This window comes from Echiichthys vipera (genome assembly GCF_963691815.1).
Source record: "Echiichthys vipera genome assembly, chromosome: X".
In the NCBI taxonomy this organism is placed as follows: Eukaryota; Metazoa; Chordata; class Actinopteri; order Perciformes; family Trachinidae; genus Echiichthys; species Echiichthys vipera.
In genome coordinates, this window is record NC_139825.1 from 25,527,929 (window position 1) to 25,548,936 (window position 21,008).

At 38.3% G+C, this 21,008-nt stretch overlaps 1 protein-coding gene across 1 annotated transcript; it reads left to right on the forward strand.

The window, feature by feature from the left end:
• Positions 1–5,073: 5,073 nt before the first annotated feature.
• On the forward strand, positions 5,074–19,597 carry LOC310965509 (myosin heavy chain, fast skeletal muscle-like; the record flags this gene model as incomplete). Its single annotated transcript, XM_083939164.1, has 39 exons — positions 5,074–5,277; positions 5,383–5,526; positions 5,629–5,785; positions 5,955–5,982; positions 6,091–6,199; positions 6,606–6,698; positions 7,000–7,063; positions 7,143–7,241; positions 7,345–7,448; positions 7,640–7,778; positions 8,389–8,507; positions 8,600–8,749; positions 8,837–9,007; positions 9,093–9,399; positions 9,666–9,739; positions 10,307–10,394; positions 10,508–10,625; positions 11,006–11,129; positions 11,234–11,370; positions 12,087–12,342; positions 12,443–12,685; positions 12,775–12,951; positions 13,048–13,193; positions 13,274–13,364; positions 13,670–14,059; positions 14,176–14,302; positions 14,419–14,537; positions 14,650–14,846; positions 15,001–15,184; positions 15,266–15,431; positions 15,638–15,762; positions 15,898–16,206; positions 16,307–16,510; positions 16,597–16,722; positions 17,874–18,044; positions 18,276–18,380; positions 18,955–19,050; positions 19,214–19,345; positions 19,478–19,597. 39 exons carry the CDS (start codon positions 5,074–5,076, stop codon positions 19,496–19,498), a joined length of 5,814 nt encoding a protein of 1,937 aa, XP_083795290.1. The 3' UTR covers positions 19,499–19,597.
• Between the last annotated feature and the right edge of the window lie 1,411 nt (positions 19,598–21,008).

The following is a 21,008-nucleotide window of genomic DNA, read 5'->3' on the forward strand; positions in this document are numbered from 1 at the left end:
TGCTCCTTAGGAGTACTCTTAGCGCTAAGATAAAATGTTTTGTGAATACGGCCCCTGGTGCACAGTTTTCCAAGTCTGTCTCACATGTCCACATGTACACTGAAATGGTCGGTGCTTGCTGTAATCATTCCTCAAGTTCAGACTGGCAGACTTAAGAGATTCCTTTCTAATGTGCTTCCATTATAAGTGATGAGGGACAAACTCTACAGCTCTTCAATTGGCATAAACAATCTGAGAAGAATAGTCCCTAAAACCGTTTAAGCTACCCAGTTTGTGATGCAGGTTTTCTGTTAAAAATAACTCAAGCCCCAGCTGGGATAACCGATGACATCATGGTAGTCATTTTTCAAACTTTGGAAAGCTCTGTTAGAGCTACAGATGTTACTATTTACATTGCACTGTTTTAACAGGCTGTTTTACTTCTCGTAGATCAAACTCCATCAAACCCAAATAGGTTTCCCTTTTCACTACCGTTTTTTAATGACTAGACTATTTTCTTGTTAAATGCCATATGCATTTGTTACTAGATTTGTGCTTTTCCAATCAAGAAAGTTAATTACCTAATTAAGAAAATGGACTAACTAAACCAACTAACTGATGCTATATTATTCCTCATCTTTTGCAATAATAACATGCTCCACTCTAAATATACATATTTAGTATAGTTTCTTTTCTCCACCCATCTGTTTATACTGTTCCCCATCTGTTTATACTGTTCCCCATCTGTTTATACTGTTCCCCATCTGTTTATACTGTTCCCCATCTGTTTATACTGTTCCCCATCTGTTTATACTGTTCCCCATCTGTTTATACTGTTCCCCATCTGTTTATACCGTTCACATTATTATATTGTTTATACTTATTGTGTTTTTATTGCTTATATTATACTCTGCTTATTGTTTTATTATATATTATTTTCTAAAATATACCAAGGGGGAGTAGCACTCCAATTTCGTTGTATGCAAATGCAATGACAATAAAGGCTATTCTATTCTATTCTATTGTATTCTATCTACAGTGCACAGGAAGTGGAAGAAAAAGAAAGGAGACCTGGTTGAGATGGATTCATACCAACTGACAGAAACATCAAAGAAAAGTTTAAGAGATAGCTGGAGGTATAACACTAAAACATATAGTTGCAGTAGAAAATACTCTGGGATAAAGGGAAATAATAGCAATACCAGCAATATATGATCCAAATTACCTTTATTTGCATTGGTGTTTGCATTGACAGTCTGTAATTAAAAAATGTCTTGGGTATACAGTAATATTTAGAAATTTCCCCAGAGAACCATCTACCTACAGAGGACAGAAATAACCAGTTACAAACATGTCAATATATGGTTGAATCTGTTACTGAATGCAAGATGAAGCAAAATACAGAGAAATACACATCTGATGTACACATGTAGTTCTGTAAAATTAAAGAAAAAACAAACTAAACTTGATATTTTAAACTAACCAGTGACAACTAACTAAATTGATTCGATAAGCCAATAACTTATTATGGGCATATGGAACATTAAATAAGCAAAATTAAGATAAAAAGGCCTAGGTAAAAAGACAAGTTTTCTTAAGATTAGTTTAAAAGAAAATGGTAGTTTTGTCAAAATGCCACACAAATAAAGGATCAATACCCACTTACCAAATTAATTCATAAAGAGTGAATCACTGATGTCCCTCATGTCCGTGTTTGTGGAGATTAAGAATGAGCTGAAAATGTGTTGGGGTTACCAACTTACCTGTCAACAAACTGAACAAACTATAATTATGAATACAGTCCAAATACAGATTATGTATTTGCATTACATTGCCTTAGTGTGTGTCTCTTGAAATGTCATGAAATCTACAGATGTGCATCAGCTTCAGCAAGTGATTAAATATTTTTTCACCATAAGTCTGGTTAAGTAATGTGGCTGTGGTGACAGTGTTCACTGTACCTTCAATTTAATCCAGCCAACTTTTCTAATGACTGAAGCTTAAACTTTCAGCAAAAAATACCCTAATCTTGATGAAAAAACTTCACTGCATCACATTTCTACAAAAAAAGCCATTATGTTGTATAAAGGTCATGTTTATAACATTTTCAAATGTCGCAAACAAAAAAGATATTAGGATAATACAAATCTCTTTGCACAATCTATCAGTCAAAATAAATCATGCTGTTAAACTTTACAGGTAACTGCTTTAATATTATAAGTAATCCCGATCTAAATGCGAGAGGCCCCATGCACGTTTATCTTAAGTATTTAACTTACGTGAACTTGCTGCTTTCAGTAGTCTAAACGCAATTCAGAGCATTTCCTTTTCAGAGCATCACTCATAATTTCTCTTTTCCTTGCTCCCTTTCTGTAACATGAATTTCTATCTCACGCAAGAGTAAATGGTAATACACACACACATACATACACACACACACACACACACACACACACACACACACACACACACACACACACAAACAAAACTTTCTGCTGCTTAACACCTGCACAGAGTTGCCTTATTTATCACACACAAGGGAATATTAGCTGCCTAGGAATTCACAAATGTCTTGGCCACCCTGAAGAGTGGAAAGTGTTTACCCAAAACCAACAGGTGGTCTACTGTGTGTACAAGTTGTTAATCTGTTTTCATTTAGGCAATTATTCCAAGTTGATTATTGGCTCTATTTCTTTCTACAAATTAACACTGTATGCTGGATGCAACTGAATGTTTATAAATACACCAATTTAGAAAATATGGCATCTTGTATAGTAAACCACTTGCGTTTTTGTAGAGACTTATATAGGCTTAGAGAAGCTCCATATATATCTTCCAATCTCACATGTACGTGTGAGCTTCCTAGGATTTTATTTGCGTGTATATATATTTACTCTTAAAGAACTTTCCACATTAACAGTATAATATGACTTACTTTCCTAATGAACAGCACAGTGATATTTATTAGTGTTTACCAGATCCTAGAGCTGCAACGATTTAGTTGACTAATCAATTAATCAATCAACAGACAAATAATTGCCAACTATTTTGATAATCTATTAATCATTAAAGTAATTGTTCATGCAAAAATGGCAGAAAATGCATTTCAGCCCCTCAAATATGATTTCCTCATTTTCTCTGTTTTTTTTTTATCATATCACAGTGAATATATTTGGGCTTTGGACATAGACTGTATAATACATCACCTTGCACAAATAAATGTCCACAACTAGGGTGGGCATTATTTTTCCTTTTAAGATCCAACAATCGAAATAGAAAATAATTGTTAGTTGCAGCCCTATCAGATTGCCTACCTCATCTCCTCTTGTTTACAGCATTACATATAGAAAACAGCGCACTGGCCTTTACAACACAATAAAAACCCTTCCCATACAACTAACATGTTAAGGTAGCAGCTGGAAAATTAAATTACAAATAAATCATCACCATCATCATCATCATGTGTTACTTTCCTTTAGAATACATAATGTGATCGCTGCATGTTCATTAAACAATTTCTGTTTTGCAAGGTTAAATTTACCGACAAAATTGTGCAAAGCACATTAGCTCAATGGACCATTGTTACCATCATGTGTTATCGTTGGCAACCAGCTTGCTGCACTTAATGCTTACAGCACTTTTTCTAAACAACATTAACTGTAAGCACCATAAACAACTCAGTTACCCATCGCTCATTTGGTGTGGAACTTTTTTCCAAATACTTACAGCAAAAGCATTTCTAGCATTAGAGGCCCCTGCAGGAGCCAATCAATAAGCAATGCTAGCACCATGCGCTCATTGACTCATCAAACTACAGAGAAACAGAAACAAACTTCTTTAGATCTCTACTTACCACAATACAGAACCTAACTAAATTGAACGTGATGAGTTTATGACATAGTCACAATACTCACAAGTCTGGAGCACGAATAAGGAGCTTCACAGCCGGGATTTTTTTCTGAGGTGCTTAGTAACAGGATGCTGAAATACATCTGACGTGTAATTAACAGAAACATTCAGTGCATTTGTCAACAATTGCAATAGTAAGAGCATGAGCATTTGCTGGCTGGAGGCTATATTTGCTTTAAGTCCTAATAAGACTAAAGAAAGACCAGGCATATTGAATATCATGTTTTTATTGCAACTTAATCACACAAGAGAATACTTTCAGAGGGTCCCAGGTTTCATCTTTCTTTAGAGAGAAAACACAACAGTATAATGGACCATAATGGATCTTAAATTAGCCTCAGCTGGCTCTATGCTCAAGAGATGTTTGAAACAATGTCACTAGCAAAGGTTTGTTTGATGGTATTAACTTGTATAAACTTGAGTGCATGCAGATGCAAAAAAGCATGTTATAAGAATATCTATACAAAAAGTATCATATTAACAAAGAAATACAGTATACACACACACACATATATATATATATATATATATATATATATATATAAATTAACTGATGAACGAGATGATAAATGAGAATTGCTGAATCTGCAGTTCTCATCTGGGGTTAAATTTAATGTTAATCTTGTTTTTGGATAAGGTGACACCAGTTAGGATGATGGGGTGGAGAGGGCCATCTGATATCATTCTCAAGAAAAGCTCAGTGACCTTAACAGGAGGGCTGCTCCTTTGTGGTGTCCAGAGATTTCAGTATAAAAGCAGCACTCCGAGGCCAGTCAGAAGGTTTGGACTGACAGGCTGCCAACGAAGGTAAGTCCTCTATCACACTTTTTTGCCGTGATCAGTGCTTTGAATTAAATAGCTGTTCAAGAGCATTTCCTTATGTAAGATTGCAGAAAGATGCTGATTTCAGTTTCAGTGAAACATGTTTCTTTTTCTAATTTAACTTTCACTTTTTTTTAGTATCCACATAACAACTGCATCACTTGGGAACAAAAGGGTAAATGACGTGAATTACCACTTGACTGAAAAAATATAATTAAAGGAAATTAAAAATGTATTGATAAGTCATTTTTTTATTTTTTATCATTTTTTTTTATTGAATCTAATCTTAAAATATGTTAGTTATCTATATATGTCCAAATTGTATTGTTTCATTCATGCTTTAATTATTTTTCTAGAGGCACCATGAGTACGGATGCAGAAATGCAGTGTTTTGGCCCGGCGGCCATATACCTCCGGAAATCTGAAAGAGAGAGAATAGAGGCTCAAAACAGTCCCTTTGAAGCCAAATCAGCTTATTACGTGGCAGAGCCCACTGAGATGTATTTGAAGGGAAAACTACTGAAAAAGGAAGGTGGCAAAGCCACGGTTGAAGTTAAGGGTGGGAAGGTATGGAGACATCTAATTTAATAGACAATGGCTACAAATCCTCACACTTTATTTCATAATGGTGCCGCACACTCTTAGAACCAATTCTTCACTGTTTTGCTGCAGACGCTCACTGTCAAAGACGATGACATCTTTCCTATGAACCCTCCAAAGTATGATAAGATTGAGGACATGGCCATGATGACCCACCTCAGTGAGCCCTCTGTGCTGTATAACCTCAAAGAGCGCTATGCAGCATGGATGATCTATGTAAGACCATTTTAAACATTTAACAAAACTTGTTTTCCTGTATATACAGTATACACTGCAAGTATGAAGGTGTTAAATTTAATTGTCCTCTTTTTGAAACAGACTTACTCAGGGCTCTTCTGCGTCACTGTGAACCCCTACAAGTGGCTCCCAGTGTATGACTCAGTGGTTGTTAATGCATACAGAGGCAAAAAGAGGATTGAAGCTCCACCCCATATCTTCTCCATCTCTGATAACGCCTATCAGTTCATGCTGCAAGGTACAGTATTATACAGTTTTTAGGCAGCAATCAGAGCAGTACCGGTAAATATGATATTTATTGTGACACTCTGACTGCTGTAATATAAAATATATAATGCAAAAATACTATTTAAGATGAATTAATGTAATAACTCAATGTGTATGTTTAAATTTCGTCCTCTTAACAGATCGTGAGAATCAGTCAATCCTGATTACGTAAGTCAATGCTTAAGAGAGCGAATTTGGACTGAAACAAGTCAGATTGATTTTGTCTGTACTGTGACTTCTGACTTACACCATATTATATATTCTTCTGCACTCTAGCGGAGAATCCGGTGCAGGAAAGACTGTCAACACCAAACGTGTCATCCAGTACTTTGCGACAATCGCAGTGGCTGGAGGAAAGAAACAGGAGCAGGCTGGGAAAATGCAGGTAAATGATGCGTAGTTTAAATGATCTGTGGTTAAAATAAATAAATAAATGCACTTCCATTATCTTTTATCGTTTATTTAAACACAACTTACATTAGAGGTGTAAATTCCTTTACCTTGAAAAAAGGAAAAATCCAATAGTGGTTCATTGGCCATATCTCCTAATGTAAAGTAAAGGCTCTCAAATACTGGCATATTATTGCTTATTCCTGATCTGCATCTGCATTCATTTATACAGGGCAGGCATGACAGACTGACTAGAATGAACAAGTTCAATTTTAGATTATTGACTTTTCTGCATCTTTTGAGAGAAAATCACAGCACATCCAAGAATCAACCCCTCCCCTCCCTATGTATAATATCACTGAAAGTGTTAATATAAACATGTCATGTAACATTGTTTTAAGGGGTCGCTGGAAGATCAAATCATAGCAGCCAATCCTCTGCTGGAGGCTTATGGCAATGCCAAAACTGTGAGGAATGACAACTCATCCCGCTTTGTAAGTTACAAAATCCTGCTGTTTTAAAATTCTGTCTGTACATTGGTCAGCTGGTCCTCTTCCTTCAGTATTTCTGTTGGTCCTGATGCAATATCAAAGTTCAGAAGCCTGCTGTTTTTGTTTGTATAGAACTGAACAAGGTTTTGGTAGGCCAATATGATTTTATCATTTAACTTAGTGTGATTTTCTGGTGTAGTGCAAGTGGAAAGACATTCAACGGAATTCAAATATAACCTTTAATACCAAGTGAAAGACATGTGAGTTACACATATGCCCACATTGATACTGGATTCTTTTGTAGGGTAAATTCATCAGAATCCACTTTGGATCAACTGGAAAGTTGGCTTCAGCCGATATTGAAACGTGTAAGCGTCCATCCTCTCATTATCCAGAAGGTTTGATGAAAGGACAAACTGTAAACCAGCTTATCACCTTGTTTCATAGATCTGCTTGAGAAGTCTCGAGTGACGTTCCAGCTGTCTGCTGAGAGGAGCTACCACATCTTCTATCAGCTAGCGACAGGACACAAACCTGAGCTGATAGGTGTGAGATTAGTGAATAATATTGTCAGTTATTCCACAGCAGCCATCGTGGCTTATGAAATGTTTCACCTGAGCGTATAATACAATGCATTTTGAACTTTCAGATGGTCTCCTCATCACCACCAACCCTTACGACTTCCCCATGATCAGTCATGGTGAAATCACTGTCAAGAGTATTAATGATGTTGAGGAGTTCATTGCCACAGATGTGAGTAAACACTGCAAAACTTAGTTACACCGTAACTTTAATAATAAGTATTCAATGTTGCACATGCTTGTCTGTAAAGGTTCCTCAGATGTCATTATGATAACACACATATTTGTCTGTAATTAAGGTCCTTGTATTGTAAAGAGAAATATGTTATAATAAATATGTGTCTTTGATGATTCATTTTGCAGACTGCCATCGACATCCTGGGCTTCACTGCTGAAGAGAAGATGGGCATTTACAAGCTGACTGGAGCAGTGATGCATCACGGAAACATGAAGTTCAAGCAGAAGCAGCGTGAAGAGCAGGCTGAGCCTGATGGCACTGAGGGTAAATGCTGGAGTAACATTTCTTAATATCTTACTTGTGCAACCAATTAATGCTAAATAATATATTGTAATGATTTCCACTGTTTAAATTTAATCAGAGTTCCACTTTACATATGTGTTTGTTCAGTCATGCTTCTACAACTGAGAATGCTGGTATTGTAAAAGTTAGTGCTGCAGGGTGTTTCGGCTTACCCTTAAGGCCAGGGCAAGGAGTCCAGATAACTGGAGGGAGAGTAGAGTAGACCTGCAGGTCCTTTGCATTGACAGAAGCCAGTTGAGGTGTTTTGGGCATTAGATAAAGATGCCAAATGTTTTCTGGGCACATCTAACTGGGAGGAGACGCTGAGGAACACTCAGAAAATGCTGGATCCCATCTGGCCCAGAAATACCAGATGGGGAAGGCCTCCTCGGGAGGGGCTGGAGAACAAAATCTTGGCTACCCTACACATTGCTAGTTGTCACAGTGGATCCAAATAAACAGCACAGGATAAATAATTATTATGTTAAAAAAAAACAAAAAAACCCCTGTAGATTTTCACATCATTACCATTCACCCTTGCAATTTATCAGCATCATTGAGTGATAATCGTTGTGGTTTCTGTTTTTATCAGAGGCTGATAAAATCGCCTACCTCTTGGGCCTGAACTCTGCTGATATGCTCAAGGCTCTATGTTACCCGAGAGTTAAGGTCGGCAATGAAATGGTGGTTAAGGGTCAAACAGTACCACAGGTAATTTACATAAAAGTGTTAGTTTACAAAAATGCATGTATCATTTAAAAAATTCACTTGTTCGGTATAACCACAACTCTTTCGACCTTTAGGTGCATAATTCCGTCATGGCTCTCTGCAAGTCGGTCTATGAGAAAATGTTCTTGTGGATGGTCGTCAGAATTAATGAGATGCTGGATACCAAGCAGCCCAGAAACTTCTTCATTGGTGTCCTGGATATTGCAGGGTTTGAAATCTTTGATGTAAGTAAACAATACTTTGCACTTGAGTTTTACAGAATGAACCAACAAAATTAAGCTTTGACACTGTATCTTCTTTCTCATCTCAAGTACAACAGCTTGGAGCAGCTGTGCATCAACTTCACCAATGAAAAACTGCAACAGTTTTTCAACCACCACATGTTTGTCCTGGAGCAAGAAGAGTACAAGAAAGAGGGAATCGAATGGGAGTTTATTGATTTTGGTATGGACTTGGCTGCCTGCATTGAGCTGATTGAGAAGGTGAGCGACACACTGTGTCTTAAACACAGAAAACTATCAAATGATTTGAAAGCTTTTTGTTCTAAATATAATTTCATCATGACAGCCAATGGGCATCTTCTCCATCCTTGAAGAGGAGTGCATGTTCCCCAAGGCATCAGACGTCACCTTCAAGAACAAACTGTATGACCAGCATATTGGTAAAAGTGCCCCCTTCCAGAAACCAAAACCTGCCAAAGGCAAAGCTGAGGCACATTTCTCCCTGGTGCACTATGCTGGCACTGTTGACTACAATGTCACTGGCTGGCTGGATAAGAACAAAGACCCCCTGAACGACTCTGTGGTTCAGCTCTACCAGAAGTCATCAGTCAAACTGTTGGCTCACCTCTATGCATCACATGGCTCAGGAGAAGGTAGAGTTTTTAATATATATTTAAGGCATTACAAAACATGTAAGAAAGATGTAAATGTAGTGTGCTGTGGTCATTTCACCCAGACATCACCAATACATTACATACAGGTAAGGGATAAGGGCAGCTGCTTTTATCTTAAACACAGTTAAGATAAAAATATAACAAGGATATTCTGCAACATCAATACCATCATACTTGGAAATAACTGATGTACCAAATTTCAAATGAGATTGCAAAATGAAAATAAAACCGTAAATGCTTTTCAGATGCTAAAGGCGGAAAGAAGAGTGGTGGCAAGAAGAAAGGTGGCTCCTTCCAGACAGTATCAGCTCTCTTCAGGGTAATTTGTGTTTTCACAAATACACTTTTGTGGTCTCTTTTAACACTGAATGGCTGTCCACTGTGCAGGGGAGATCATAATAGGAGATCCTTACACTAAGGTTTACACAAGAAGCTTGTAGTTTAGCAGTGACTCGTTAATTAAGCAGTGACTCATTACTTTCTTCTTGTAGCTAGCCAGGTTTGTTTCCTGAATGCATATCGCTGCAGATCAAGGTCGTGTATGGATTAGGGAGACCTTCAACATGGGTGGGGTCCTGATACTGCAAACTGTGGGAGAAACAAGAAAAAAATAGAATTTTTTTACAGATCTGTAAAACTTGTTTTAACGAAAAATAACATCTAAGGTAAAAATCAAAAACACATAACATACATTTTATGGACATAAGTTCAAACATACAACAAAACCTCCCACTTTCAACGTCTGCAAGCTGAAACTTCAATGTTAAGCTCATATATTTGCCATCATTTATATTTTTAAAGTTGTGAATCATGTATAATGCAATAGTGTAAGCAGTGTCAAGTCTTTGGGTAAAATATAAATTATGAATGTTTTGTCCATCAATAGGAAAACTTGGGCAAGCTGATGACAAACTTAAGGAGCACTCATCCACACTTTGTGCGCTGTTTGATTCCCAATGAAACAAAAACACCAGGTAGGTCCCAAAAAAAAGTCATGTTTATGGCTGACAGAAACCTCATATTCCTCACAATAAGGTAGATGAGGGAAGTCTTCCTCAGCTATCACACTGGGTTCTTACTGTTTAAGGTCTCATGGAGAACTTCCTGGTCATCCACCAGCTGAGGTGTAATGGTGTGTTGGAGGGTATCAGGATCTGCAGGAAAGGTTTCCCCAGCAGAATCCTCTATGGTGACTTCAAGCAAAGGTACAGTAGCTGTTTCTTTACCTCTCAGTCCACATTTGTTGATTCTGTTATGTTGTTTTGTTAGAATCATTTATCAGTGACAATACAAGGCGTACTTAGAAAAAAAAAAAATTTACAGCAATACTAATAATATAAGCATCATGGTAATACATACTCAACTAAAGATAAAAAAAATAAAATGAAAATGAAAAGAAACACAAAAGTGTAGTGGTGGAAATTAGAGGGGAAAGGGGGAAAAACATAAGAAATAAATTTGTTATTTAATCCTTTATGTGTTTGTGTGTTTATGTTTGGATTTTCTTGCCGGGGGGAGATGTACGGCAGAAAAGGAGACCATGTTTCTGTTCTGTTGATGATCTAATTGAAGTAAACCCTTTCAGATACAAAGTACTGAATGCTAGTGTCATCCCCGAGGGACAGTTTATTGACAACAAGAAGGCCTCAGAGAAACTTCTGGAATCCATAAGTGTGGACAAATCACAGTACAGATTTGGCCACACCAAGGTAATAAACACAATTCATTACAACCACAAAATAATGGAATCACTGTGTAGCTTGAAACTGAAAACATGTTTTGGTTTAATCAATGTTATTACATCTATCGTCAGGTATTCTTCAAGGCTGGACTACTGGGAACGCTTGAGGAGATGAGAGATGAGAAACTGGTTGAACTGGTCACAATGACTCAGGCTCTCTGCAGAGGTTTCCTCATGAGAAGAGAATTTGCCAAAATGATGCAGAGAAGGTGGGCTTTCATTTTGTGCGCTACAAATACAGTATATTATTTAAAAAAAGCATTTTAATAGATTTTTGATATTAGAAAATATAATATACGGTAGAGATAGGATGATAGTTATATATTAGTTTTTTGTTTAATTTATATCTATTTAAAATAAAAGCACATATTTATAATAGTTTTTAATACTAATTTAATGTACAGCTCACACAGATTATTTACAGTCTGTCTTAGAGGTATTTTAACACATTAACATTAATTACAGTCTAAGCTAGGGTACATCTTGAGTTTTGGTAAGGGTGGCTGAACATGAGCAACACATCAATCCAATTGCCAACCCCTCCCTTATAAAGCTAGTGTATGGAAGCATTAGGCCCAGGCTCAAGCAATGTATACTTCTAATAAGAGGAGATTGATACTTACTAACTGCTGTAGAGCAGAGACAAGGTGGTTACACTGGGTTAGTCAAATCTATGAGTTCATATCTGTGGTGTCTTTTGATGGCTCTTCCTTCATTGGTCATGAGTTCCTCAGCTAAGGCTTCACAGAGGTACAATATCCATAAAACATGAAAATATGTCACAATGCTGTATTGTTATGCTGTTGAGATCATTTCTACACACTATACAGAATGCAAGGGTTGCAATAATTAGAAACCATTTCACCTGACTGTCATAATGTCTGTGGAACAATTCTGAATTTTGTTCTGTGTCTTGCATCACCAGGGAAGCCATTTACTCTATCCAGTACAATATCCGCGCATTCATGAATGTCAAAACCTGGCCATGGATGAAGCTGTACTTCAGGATTAAGCCTCTGCTGAAGAGTGCAGAGACTGAAAAAGAGATGGCCCAAATGAAAGAGGACTTTGAAAAGATGAAAGAGGATCTAGCAAAGGCTCTGGCTAAGAAGAAAGAACTGGAGGAGAAGATGGTTTCTCTGCTGCAGGAGAAGAATGACTTGTTGTTGCAAGTGCAGTCTGTACGTTGGATCGTTACACTGCATGTGCATGTATACAACATCAAATCATATCAAATGACTGATTTGGCAATGACGTGGATCTGTTTGTATTGACTTTAAGGAAGGTGAAAACCTCAGTGATGCAGAGGAAAGGTGCGAGGGGCTCATTAAAGCCAAAATCCAGCTTGAGGCAAAATGCAAAGAGTCGTCTGAGAGACTGGAGGATGAAGAGGAAATGAATGCTGAGCTGACTGCAAAGAAAAGGAAGCTGGAGGACGAGTGCTCTGAGCTGAAGAAAGACATTGATGACTTGGAGCTCACCCTGGCCAAAGTCGAAAAAGAGAAACATGCCACTGAGAACAAGGTTGGTTTATCTTCCATGTGGCCTTTAAGACTGCTCTTTGCAGAATACTAAAACCATTTTAAATGATTTCCCAAATATTGTGAATACAGGTTAAAAACCTGGTTGAGGAAATGTCATCTCAAGATGAGACCATTGCCAAGTTGACCAAAGAGAAGAAAGCCCTCCAAGAGGCCCATCAGCAGACCCTTGATGATCTGCAGGCAGAGGAAGACAAAGTCAACACTCTGACGAAGGCTAAAGTCAAGCTGGAGCAGCAAGTGGACGATGTAACAGGCTGTGTTTTTGTTTGAAACAAGTGTACCAATGTTTTTTTTTTTCTGTATTCCCACTGGTACTCATTACACTATATGTGAATCCACTAGATTGAAGGTTCCTTGGAGCAAGAAAAGAAGCTCCGTATGGACCTTGAACGATCAAAAAGAAAGCTTGAAGGAGATCTGAAACTGGCCCATGAATGCATAATGGATCTGGAGAATGACAAGCAGCAGTCTGATGAGAAGATAAAGAAGTATGCAATAATAATTACTTAATTTATAATCTCCAGAAAACCCCAAATGATATCTTACATTGTTTTTTTTGCTAACAAAGGAGGGACTTTGAGATGAGTCAGCTTCTTGGCAAGATAGAGGATGAACAGTCAGTGGGTGTTACACTTCATAAGAAAATCAAGGAACTGCAGGTAATGTGTATGAATTCAGTTATTTTACACTCACTAAAATAATATCAACTCTGAGACATTATGGTTTCATTTGCTTGTTTATAATAAACTCAAAGAAAATATAATGATTGGTGTAGGCATCACTTGAGACCTTTAAGTAAACTGATGTTTAAATGCTATTTCACAAACCTGCCTGCTTTAAAAAATAGTTTATTTCTAAGAAACTCAAGTTTTGAAATGTTGAGTTAGTTGATGTTCTCTGTATTATCACGATAATCATGTTATACAGACCATCTGAACATGACTGTACTTTTGTTGCATCACAGGCTCGTATTGAGGAGCTGGAGGAGGAGATCGAGGCTGAGCGAGCTGCTCGGGCCAAGGTGGAGAAGCAGAGGGCTGATCTCTCCAGGGAACTTGAGGAGATCAGCGAGAGGCTGGAAGAAGCCGGCGGAGCAACATCTGTTCAGATTGAGATGAACAAGAAGCGTGAGGCTGAGTTTCAAAAGCTGCGTCGGGATCTCGAAGAGTCCACCCTGCAGCATGAGGCCACCGCTGCAGCTCTGCGCAAGAAGCAGGCTGACAGTGTGGCAGAGCTGGGAGAACAGATCGATAACCTCCAGAGAGTCAAACAGAAGCTGGAGAAAGAGAAAAGCGAATACAAGATGGAGATCGATGACCTCAGCAGCAATATGGAGTCTGTTGCAAAATCAAAAGTAAAATTTACAAATGTTTCTTCTATTTAAAGAATAATAATTACCACATTTCATCATCTACATTGTACAGTGACATTATTTCTAGCACTTAAAATGGTGTTGATTTGTTTCTGTAGGGTAACCTGGAAAAAATGTGCCGATCTCTTGAGGATCAACTGAGTGAACTGAAGACCAAGAATGAAGAGCATATGCGTCAGTTAAATGACATGAATGTTCAGAGATCAAGACTGATTACTGAAAATGGTGAGTGTTACATATGGGATGAGAATAATAAAACTTATCATACATATATGTCAGTAAACATTACAATGTAAGTAAGCATAAATTACTAACCAAAGACTAACTTCCCATCCCATCAGGCGAATTTGGTCATCAGTTGGAGGAAAAGGAGTCTCTTGTTTCACAACTTACGAGGGGAAAACAGGCTTATATTCACCAAATCGAGGAGCTTAAAAGGCACCTTGAGGAAGAAGTTAAGGTACTTTAGTGCAGTATGCTTTTGTCTAACGTAACAACACTTAATCTAATGTATTTATTAGTTATTATTTTTATTTTAGAAATTTGTATTTTATGTATTTCGTTATTATTAGGCCAAGAACGCCCTGGCTCATGCTGTTCAGTCAGCTCGCCATGACTGTGACCTGCTCAGAGAGCAGTATGAGGAGGAGCAGGAGGCCAAATCTGAGTTGCAACGCGCATTGTCCAAGGCCAACGGTGAGGTGGCTCAGTGGAGAGCCAAATACGAGACTGATGCCATTCAGCGCACTGAGGAGCTGGAGGAGGCTAAGTAAGTCATTACCATTTAACTTTGTGTCAATGACAAGTTTAAGTTTTCCCACTGTGGCACAGAACACACTTGGTTGTTTGCGAGCGATGCACCTACATAGGAACTTGAGTCTGTTATCATGTGCATGAAACCTGTTTACTGTGCGTTTCTTCAGGAAAAAGCTTGCTCAGCGTCTTCAGGATGCAGAGGAATCCATTGAGGCTGTGAATGCAAAATGTGCCTCTCTGGAAAAGACAAAACAGAGACTGCAGGGTGAAGTGGAGGACATGATGATTGATGTAGAGAGAGCTAATGCTCTGGCTGCTAGCCTCGACAAGAAGCAAAGGAACTTTGATAAGGTCAGATAGTTATGCAATGCACTGATTCCACTCATAAACATGAGGTGACAGAAAACACTCATTTGTTTCTTTCACATTCAGGTTCTTGCAGAGTGGAAACAGAAGTATGAGGAAAGCCAGGCAGAGCTGGAGGGATCTCTGAAGGAGGCTCGTGCTTTAAGCACAGAAATGTTTAAAATGAAAAATTCTTATGAAGAGGCTCTGGACCACCTGGAGACCCTAAAGAGGGAGAACAAGAACCTACAACGTAAGACAACAAATACTGCATGTGATACACTCTTTACCAAATATGTTTAGCATTCACAATTGTGGAAATAAACAAAATCTTACAGCATATGGGGAATAAATGTAAATGAAATAGTTTTTTTGTAAACATGACACATAACACATATTGAAGTCTGGTGCAATTTTATAATTCCAACTGTCAATTTTGTGTTTTGTTTTACTCAACAGAGGAAATCTCAGATTTGTCTGAACATATTGCTGAATCAGGAAAGACAATTCATGAGCTTGAAAAGGGGAAGAAGATAGCAGAGAGTGATAAAGCAGAAGTCCAAACTGCCCTAGAGGAGGCGGAGGTATTTAAAATGTTTTCAAAGAAAACTCTAAACTAGGAACTCTGAAGTCAAGAATCTTGATCCAAACACTGCAGCCTATTGTATACGTATTACTTAATAATTCTGAAGATTTCCACCTTACAATTCATTTTGTAGGCTACACTGGAGCACGAAGAATCCAAGATTATCCGTATCCAGCTCGAGCTCACCCAAGTCAAAAGTGAAATTGACAGAAAACTTGCAGAGAAAGACGAGGAGATTGATCAGATCAAGAGGAACAGCCAGAGAGTGATTGAGTCCATGCAGAGCACTTTGGATGCTGAAGTCAGGAGCAGGAATGATGCCCTGAGAGTCAAGAAGAAGATGGAGGGAGACCTAAATGAGATGGAGATTCAGCTGAGCCACGCCAACCGCCAGGCAGCTGAAGCCCAGAAACAGCTGAGAAACGTGCAGGGACAGTTTAAGGTTAGGCATAAATATGCAAAATAAATTTGTACAAAAACTCAGCTACACAGCTCAAACATATGTAAATTTGTAAATGGAATTTGTAATACCTTGACTCCAGGATGCCCAGCTGCACCTTGATGATGCTCTCAGGGGTCAGGCAGACATGAAGGAGCAGGTTGCCATGGTGGAGCGCAGGAACAACCTGATGCTGGCTGAGATCGAGGAGCTCAGAGCTGCCCTGGAGCAGACGGAGAGATGCCGCAAAGTGGCTGAACAGGAGCTGGTTGATGCCAGTGAGCGTGTGGGACTGCTGCACTCTCAGGTATGCTCAAAGGTTGACACATTATAATGTTGACTTTTTCATTCTATAGTTTATGCATGAAAAAACATTTCCTACTTTAATAATAGAATACCAGCCTCATCAACACCAAGAAGAAGCTGGAGGCTGACTTTGTCGCGATCCAAGGCGAAGTGGAAGATTCTGTCCAGGAGGCAAGAAATGCTGAAGAAAAGGCCAAGAAGGCCATCACTGATGTGAGTTTTAGTATTTTGGAATGCCTTTATTGTTTCATTTAAAACCAGCTGCTTATACAGAAGGTCCACGATTGAAACTCAATGAGACATTCCAGTGGTCACTTTGGATCAACTAGTAGTACCCTGGTTTTAAAGGTCTCATACTGTATAAAAGTGAGGTATTCATGTCTTTTTTAATTATAAAGCAGGTCAAGGTTGCTGTATAAATACTGTTAAAAGAATCAAATCGAGAAATGCTCACAGCCATAAGGATTTATTACTGTTGCGATGTCACAACTATACTGTATATAGGTAGTGCTGCTACAGTCATTCCCCGGCTACAATGATGGTGCAGGAAGATGCAGAAGACCCAGAAACACTGACCAATCAGAGCACAATGGGCTTTTTCAGGAGGGGGTCTTAAAGAGGCAGGCGCTAAAACAGAGCGTTTCAGACAGAGAGTCAGTTCAGGTATATATGAAAACAGTATGAAAAAATGATTGTGTTTTTCAAACATTAAAACGTGTAAACATGCTCTAGTAGGACCAAATTACAAGGATAAACCTAAAAATGAGCACAATATGGCTCATTAAAATAAAGGACAGCAACATGAAATGAATTACTAATGACTGTCTAATTATGACTAAAGTAGCATATGCAACCTGTATAACAGAATATTTTCTGGATTTTTGCCTTTATTATAGTACAGCTGAAGATTGACAGGAAATGAGAGAGAGAGAGAGAGAGAGAGAGAGGGGGCAAAGGGCAGCAAATAGCCACAGGTCAGAGTCAAACCAGGGCCGCTACAAGGACTTTCAGCCTCTGTATACTGTAAATGCTGTACAACTGTATATGCTGTACAACTGTATATGCTGTGTATGTGCCCGCTCTACCGCTGAGCCAACGAGCCACCTGCAATTTAGGAAATGTTTAAACAATGTTAAACTGTAGCTTTATGTCTGCCAGTCTAATGCACCTAGACAGTAACAATCAGTTAATTAAAAAAGTGATCTCAGGGAATAACTGACATACAAAAAACAGAATGGGACAAAATCCTTTACAATAACTCTATGAACATTATAGTTCCATTATAACTTGAAGTACATTTATATTGTTTTATATTTCTTTGATCATTCTGCTCATTGGCCTTCTTACAATCACTACATGTGTAGGCTGCCATGATGGCAGAAGAGCTGAAGAAGGAGCAGGACACCAGCTCTCATTTGGAGAGGATGAAGAAGAACCTGGAGGTGACAGTGAAGGATCTGCAGCACCGCCTGGACGAAGCTGAGAATCTGGCCATGAAGGGCGGCAAGAAGCAGCTCCAGAAACTGGAGGCTAGGGTAAGTTAAGTTAGGGTAAGTTTTGGATGTATTGAATAAAACCACGAGTAAGGTTAAATTGCTTAATCTGCTTTAATTTGAGGGTCTTTACATCCCCCTTCAATGAACAATTCTCTACTTGTAACAAACAAGTTTGTTTACCACAAAGCTCATAACAGATTACTCTTACTACTTATCTGTTCAAACATGTTCAGTGCTGTCACCATAACATCTGAACTTGGTATCGTCCAGGTCCGAGAGCTCGAGTCTGAGGTGGAGGCCGAGCAGAGACGCGGAGCTGAAGCTGTGAAAGGCATCCGCAAATATGAACGCAGAGTTAAGGAACTGTCTTACCAGGTACAGAGAACCAAAAAAAAATTGCAACGCAACTGCTTATTACCATATGTTATGTTTTTGACTTGTGCTGTTTAAGACAAACTGGATGTAGAATATTTTTCAAACCTCTAGAGGGCATAAATCGCCATCATATGCCTTAAGCTCCAACCAACTTAAATGATCGAGTGGACCGCAGCAGTTGCAGATATAAATACATGCAGTCATGTGCTTTTATTAGTATAACCACGTGATATTTACAGATGTTTAACATATTCTCACTGTGAAAAACTGTAAAGAGGAGGAACCCTTGTATGTACACTTTTAACAGCACTAAGCAATCCCCTACAGACATGGGTAAAGCTGAAAATATGTACGTTTCTCGGCAGATGTGCATTCATTAATATCTTCACTGTCTGTAGCCTGTTTGGTTGCTATTGTCAGTGCATCTTAAGTGGCTTTACTGCAGAAGATGTATGTAGGAATGTATTGTGTGCTCTCAAGGGTTTCTTAAAGATACTCCAAAAATATGCTGGCATGATGGTGGTATCCGACTTAGTGTTGGTCTCAAACAGACTATACTGTATGCCGCCTCTAGACTGAAGAGGACAAGAAGAACATCGCCCGACTGCAGGATCTGGTGGACAAGCTGCAGCTCAAAGTGAAATCCTACAAGAGGCAGTCTGAGGAGGCTGTGAGTGTGAAGTATTCGACTCATGCAACTCAAATAGGCGACACACCAGTAACACATTTTCTGACACCAGAGGACTGACAGCATGATGCAGTGTGATTTATTGACTATGTGGGGTTTTCATCTCATACAACTGGTCATTTTGTTCACTTCTTTACCTTTCAAGGAGGAGCAGGCCAACACTCACCTGTCCAGGTACAGGAAGGTGCAGCACGAGATGGAGGAGGCTCAGGAGCGTGCTGACATCGCCGAGTCTCAGGTCAACAAGCTGAGAGCCAAAAGCCGTGAGATTGTCAGGGTATGTTCAATTCTTTATTTCTTATCATTCAGTAGGATACTTTAATGATATTTATACAAGTCATTTCTGTATCTTTACATCCTGAAAAAGTGTTTAAGTACTTACGTCTTACTGTCTCTTTTGTGTTTAAAGGGAAAGGAGGGCGAAGAATGAACGTCAGCCTAGACAAGACACGAAACAAGAAATCATACAATATGATCTTTGTCTTATGTGTCGAGCATGTAACAAGAAATAAATCTGCAAGCAATTGAATGACTCTTTGTGCCATTAATAAGTTTGTTCAAATGTAAAGTAATATACTTTTAAAGTAGGCGACACAGAGAACTATCTCTCAACTCTTATCTATGAACTCCTCTGGAATATTTAGAGTAAACTGTACTGTATAACCTATTTCAATCCATTAATTCACCAACTACATGCAAAGATTCCTTTATCAAGGCCTCCTAGTTCACCTTCACAAAATCAAGACAAGCTACAACTACAGCTGAAGACAGTTACTGACATTTTTTATACATTTAATAAGCAAATTAAACTTATTTCATAGTGTTAGAAATCAGACAAATCCTCCAACTTTAATCAGAAGAACATACAGCTAATTACATAATTACTGAGCAACAGAGTTTGTAACTTCATTCAAAAATAACCGTGTCGTCAACTGTCGCTTGTTATCACGTAGAGTCCTTTAGGTTACGATAACTGCAAATCTTTGCCTCATGGTGATAATGTTACTGACAGCCCAATGACCTTACAGCTTTTTTATGTGCTTCAAAACACATGTTGCACGTCTCAAGTTGTGATGAAAATAGACCTATTAGTGAAGTGCAACACACAGTGATACCTCAATGTGTCTGTGAGTAGTGATGCCTCGGCTAACTTAACACTGTAGGTTAACGCTCATTATAAATTGATTTATTGGTTATTTATGTTAACAAAATATAGATGCAAGCACATATAAAGAAAAAGAGAATCAAGTTTTCACTGAATAACCAATAATAAAAATGATTACTTCACATTTGTGCGTCACAAACAAAATACTGAACAGGCATGTTAAAATAATATTTTAGCACAAGTCATTTTAAGAAGATAAAGTTAAAAAGTTAACTGACAGAATCTGGTTGACACATACTGGTCACTGATTTGACACTAGGTGTTTCAAAGTTTTGAACAGACTGACGGTATTGTATATTAATAAGTTGCTGATCTACCGCTGCCTCAATCGGTTGTTTGTTTGTTCCTAACCATTTTAAAACACTCAGCACAATAACGGAAATAAACTAACCAATCGAGGCAGCAGTAGAACAGCAACTCCTGTGATCTGCAAGGAGAGCAATAAAACATCTGTATTTCCCCATTGGAAAGGGTACCTGATACCAAGGTAAAGCAGTAAAAATATTCTGAATAAAGCGTACATTTGAACTGGTATTGATGTTTCAGGTGGCTAAAATACTACATTTCTTAGCTTTGTGTTAGTACTCCTGGCTGCTGGGGCGTGTTAACCGCCATCTACTGTAGGTAACCGAACCCCCAAAGACTTTTTACTACTTGATAAACTGTGCACTGTACATCATTATTCCCATATTGTATTTTCATTCCTTATTTTATTATCACTAATCTTTAAGACTTAAAGCTTATTGGACAATGATAGAAATTGGACAGAAGTCTT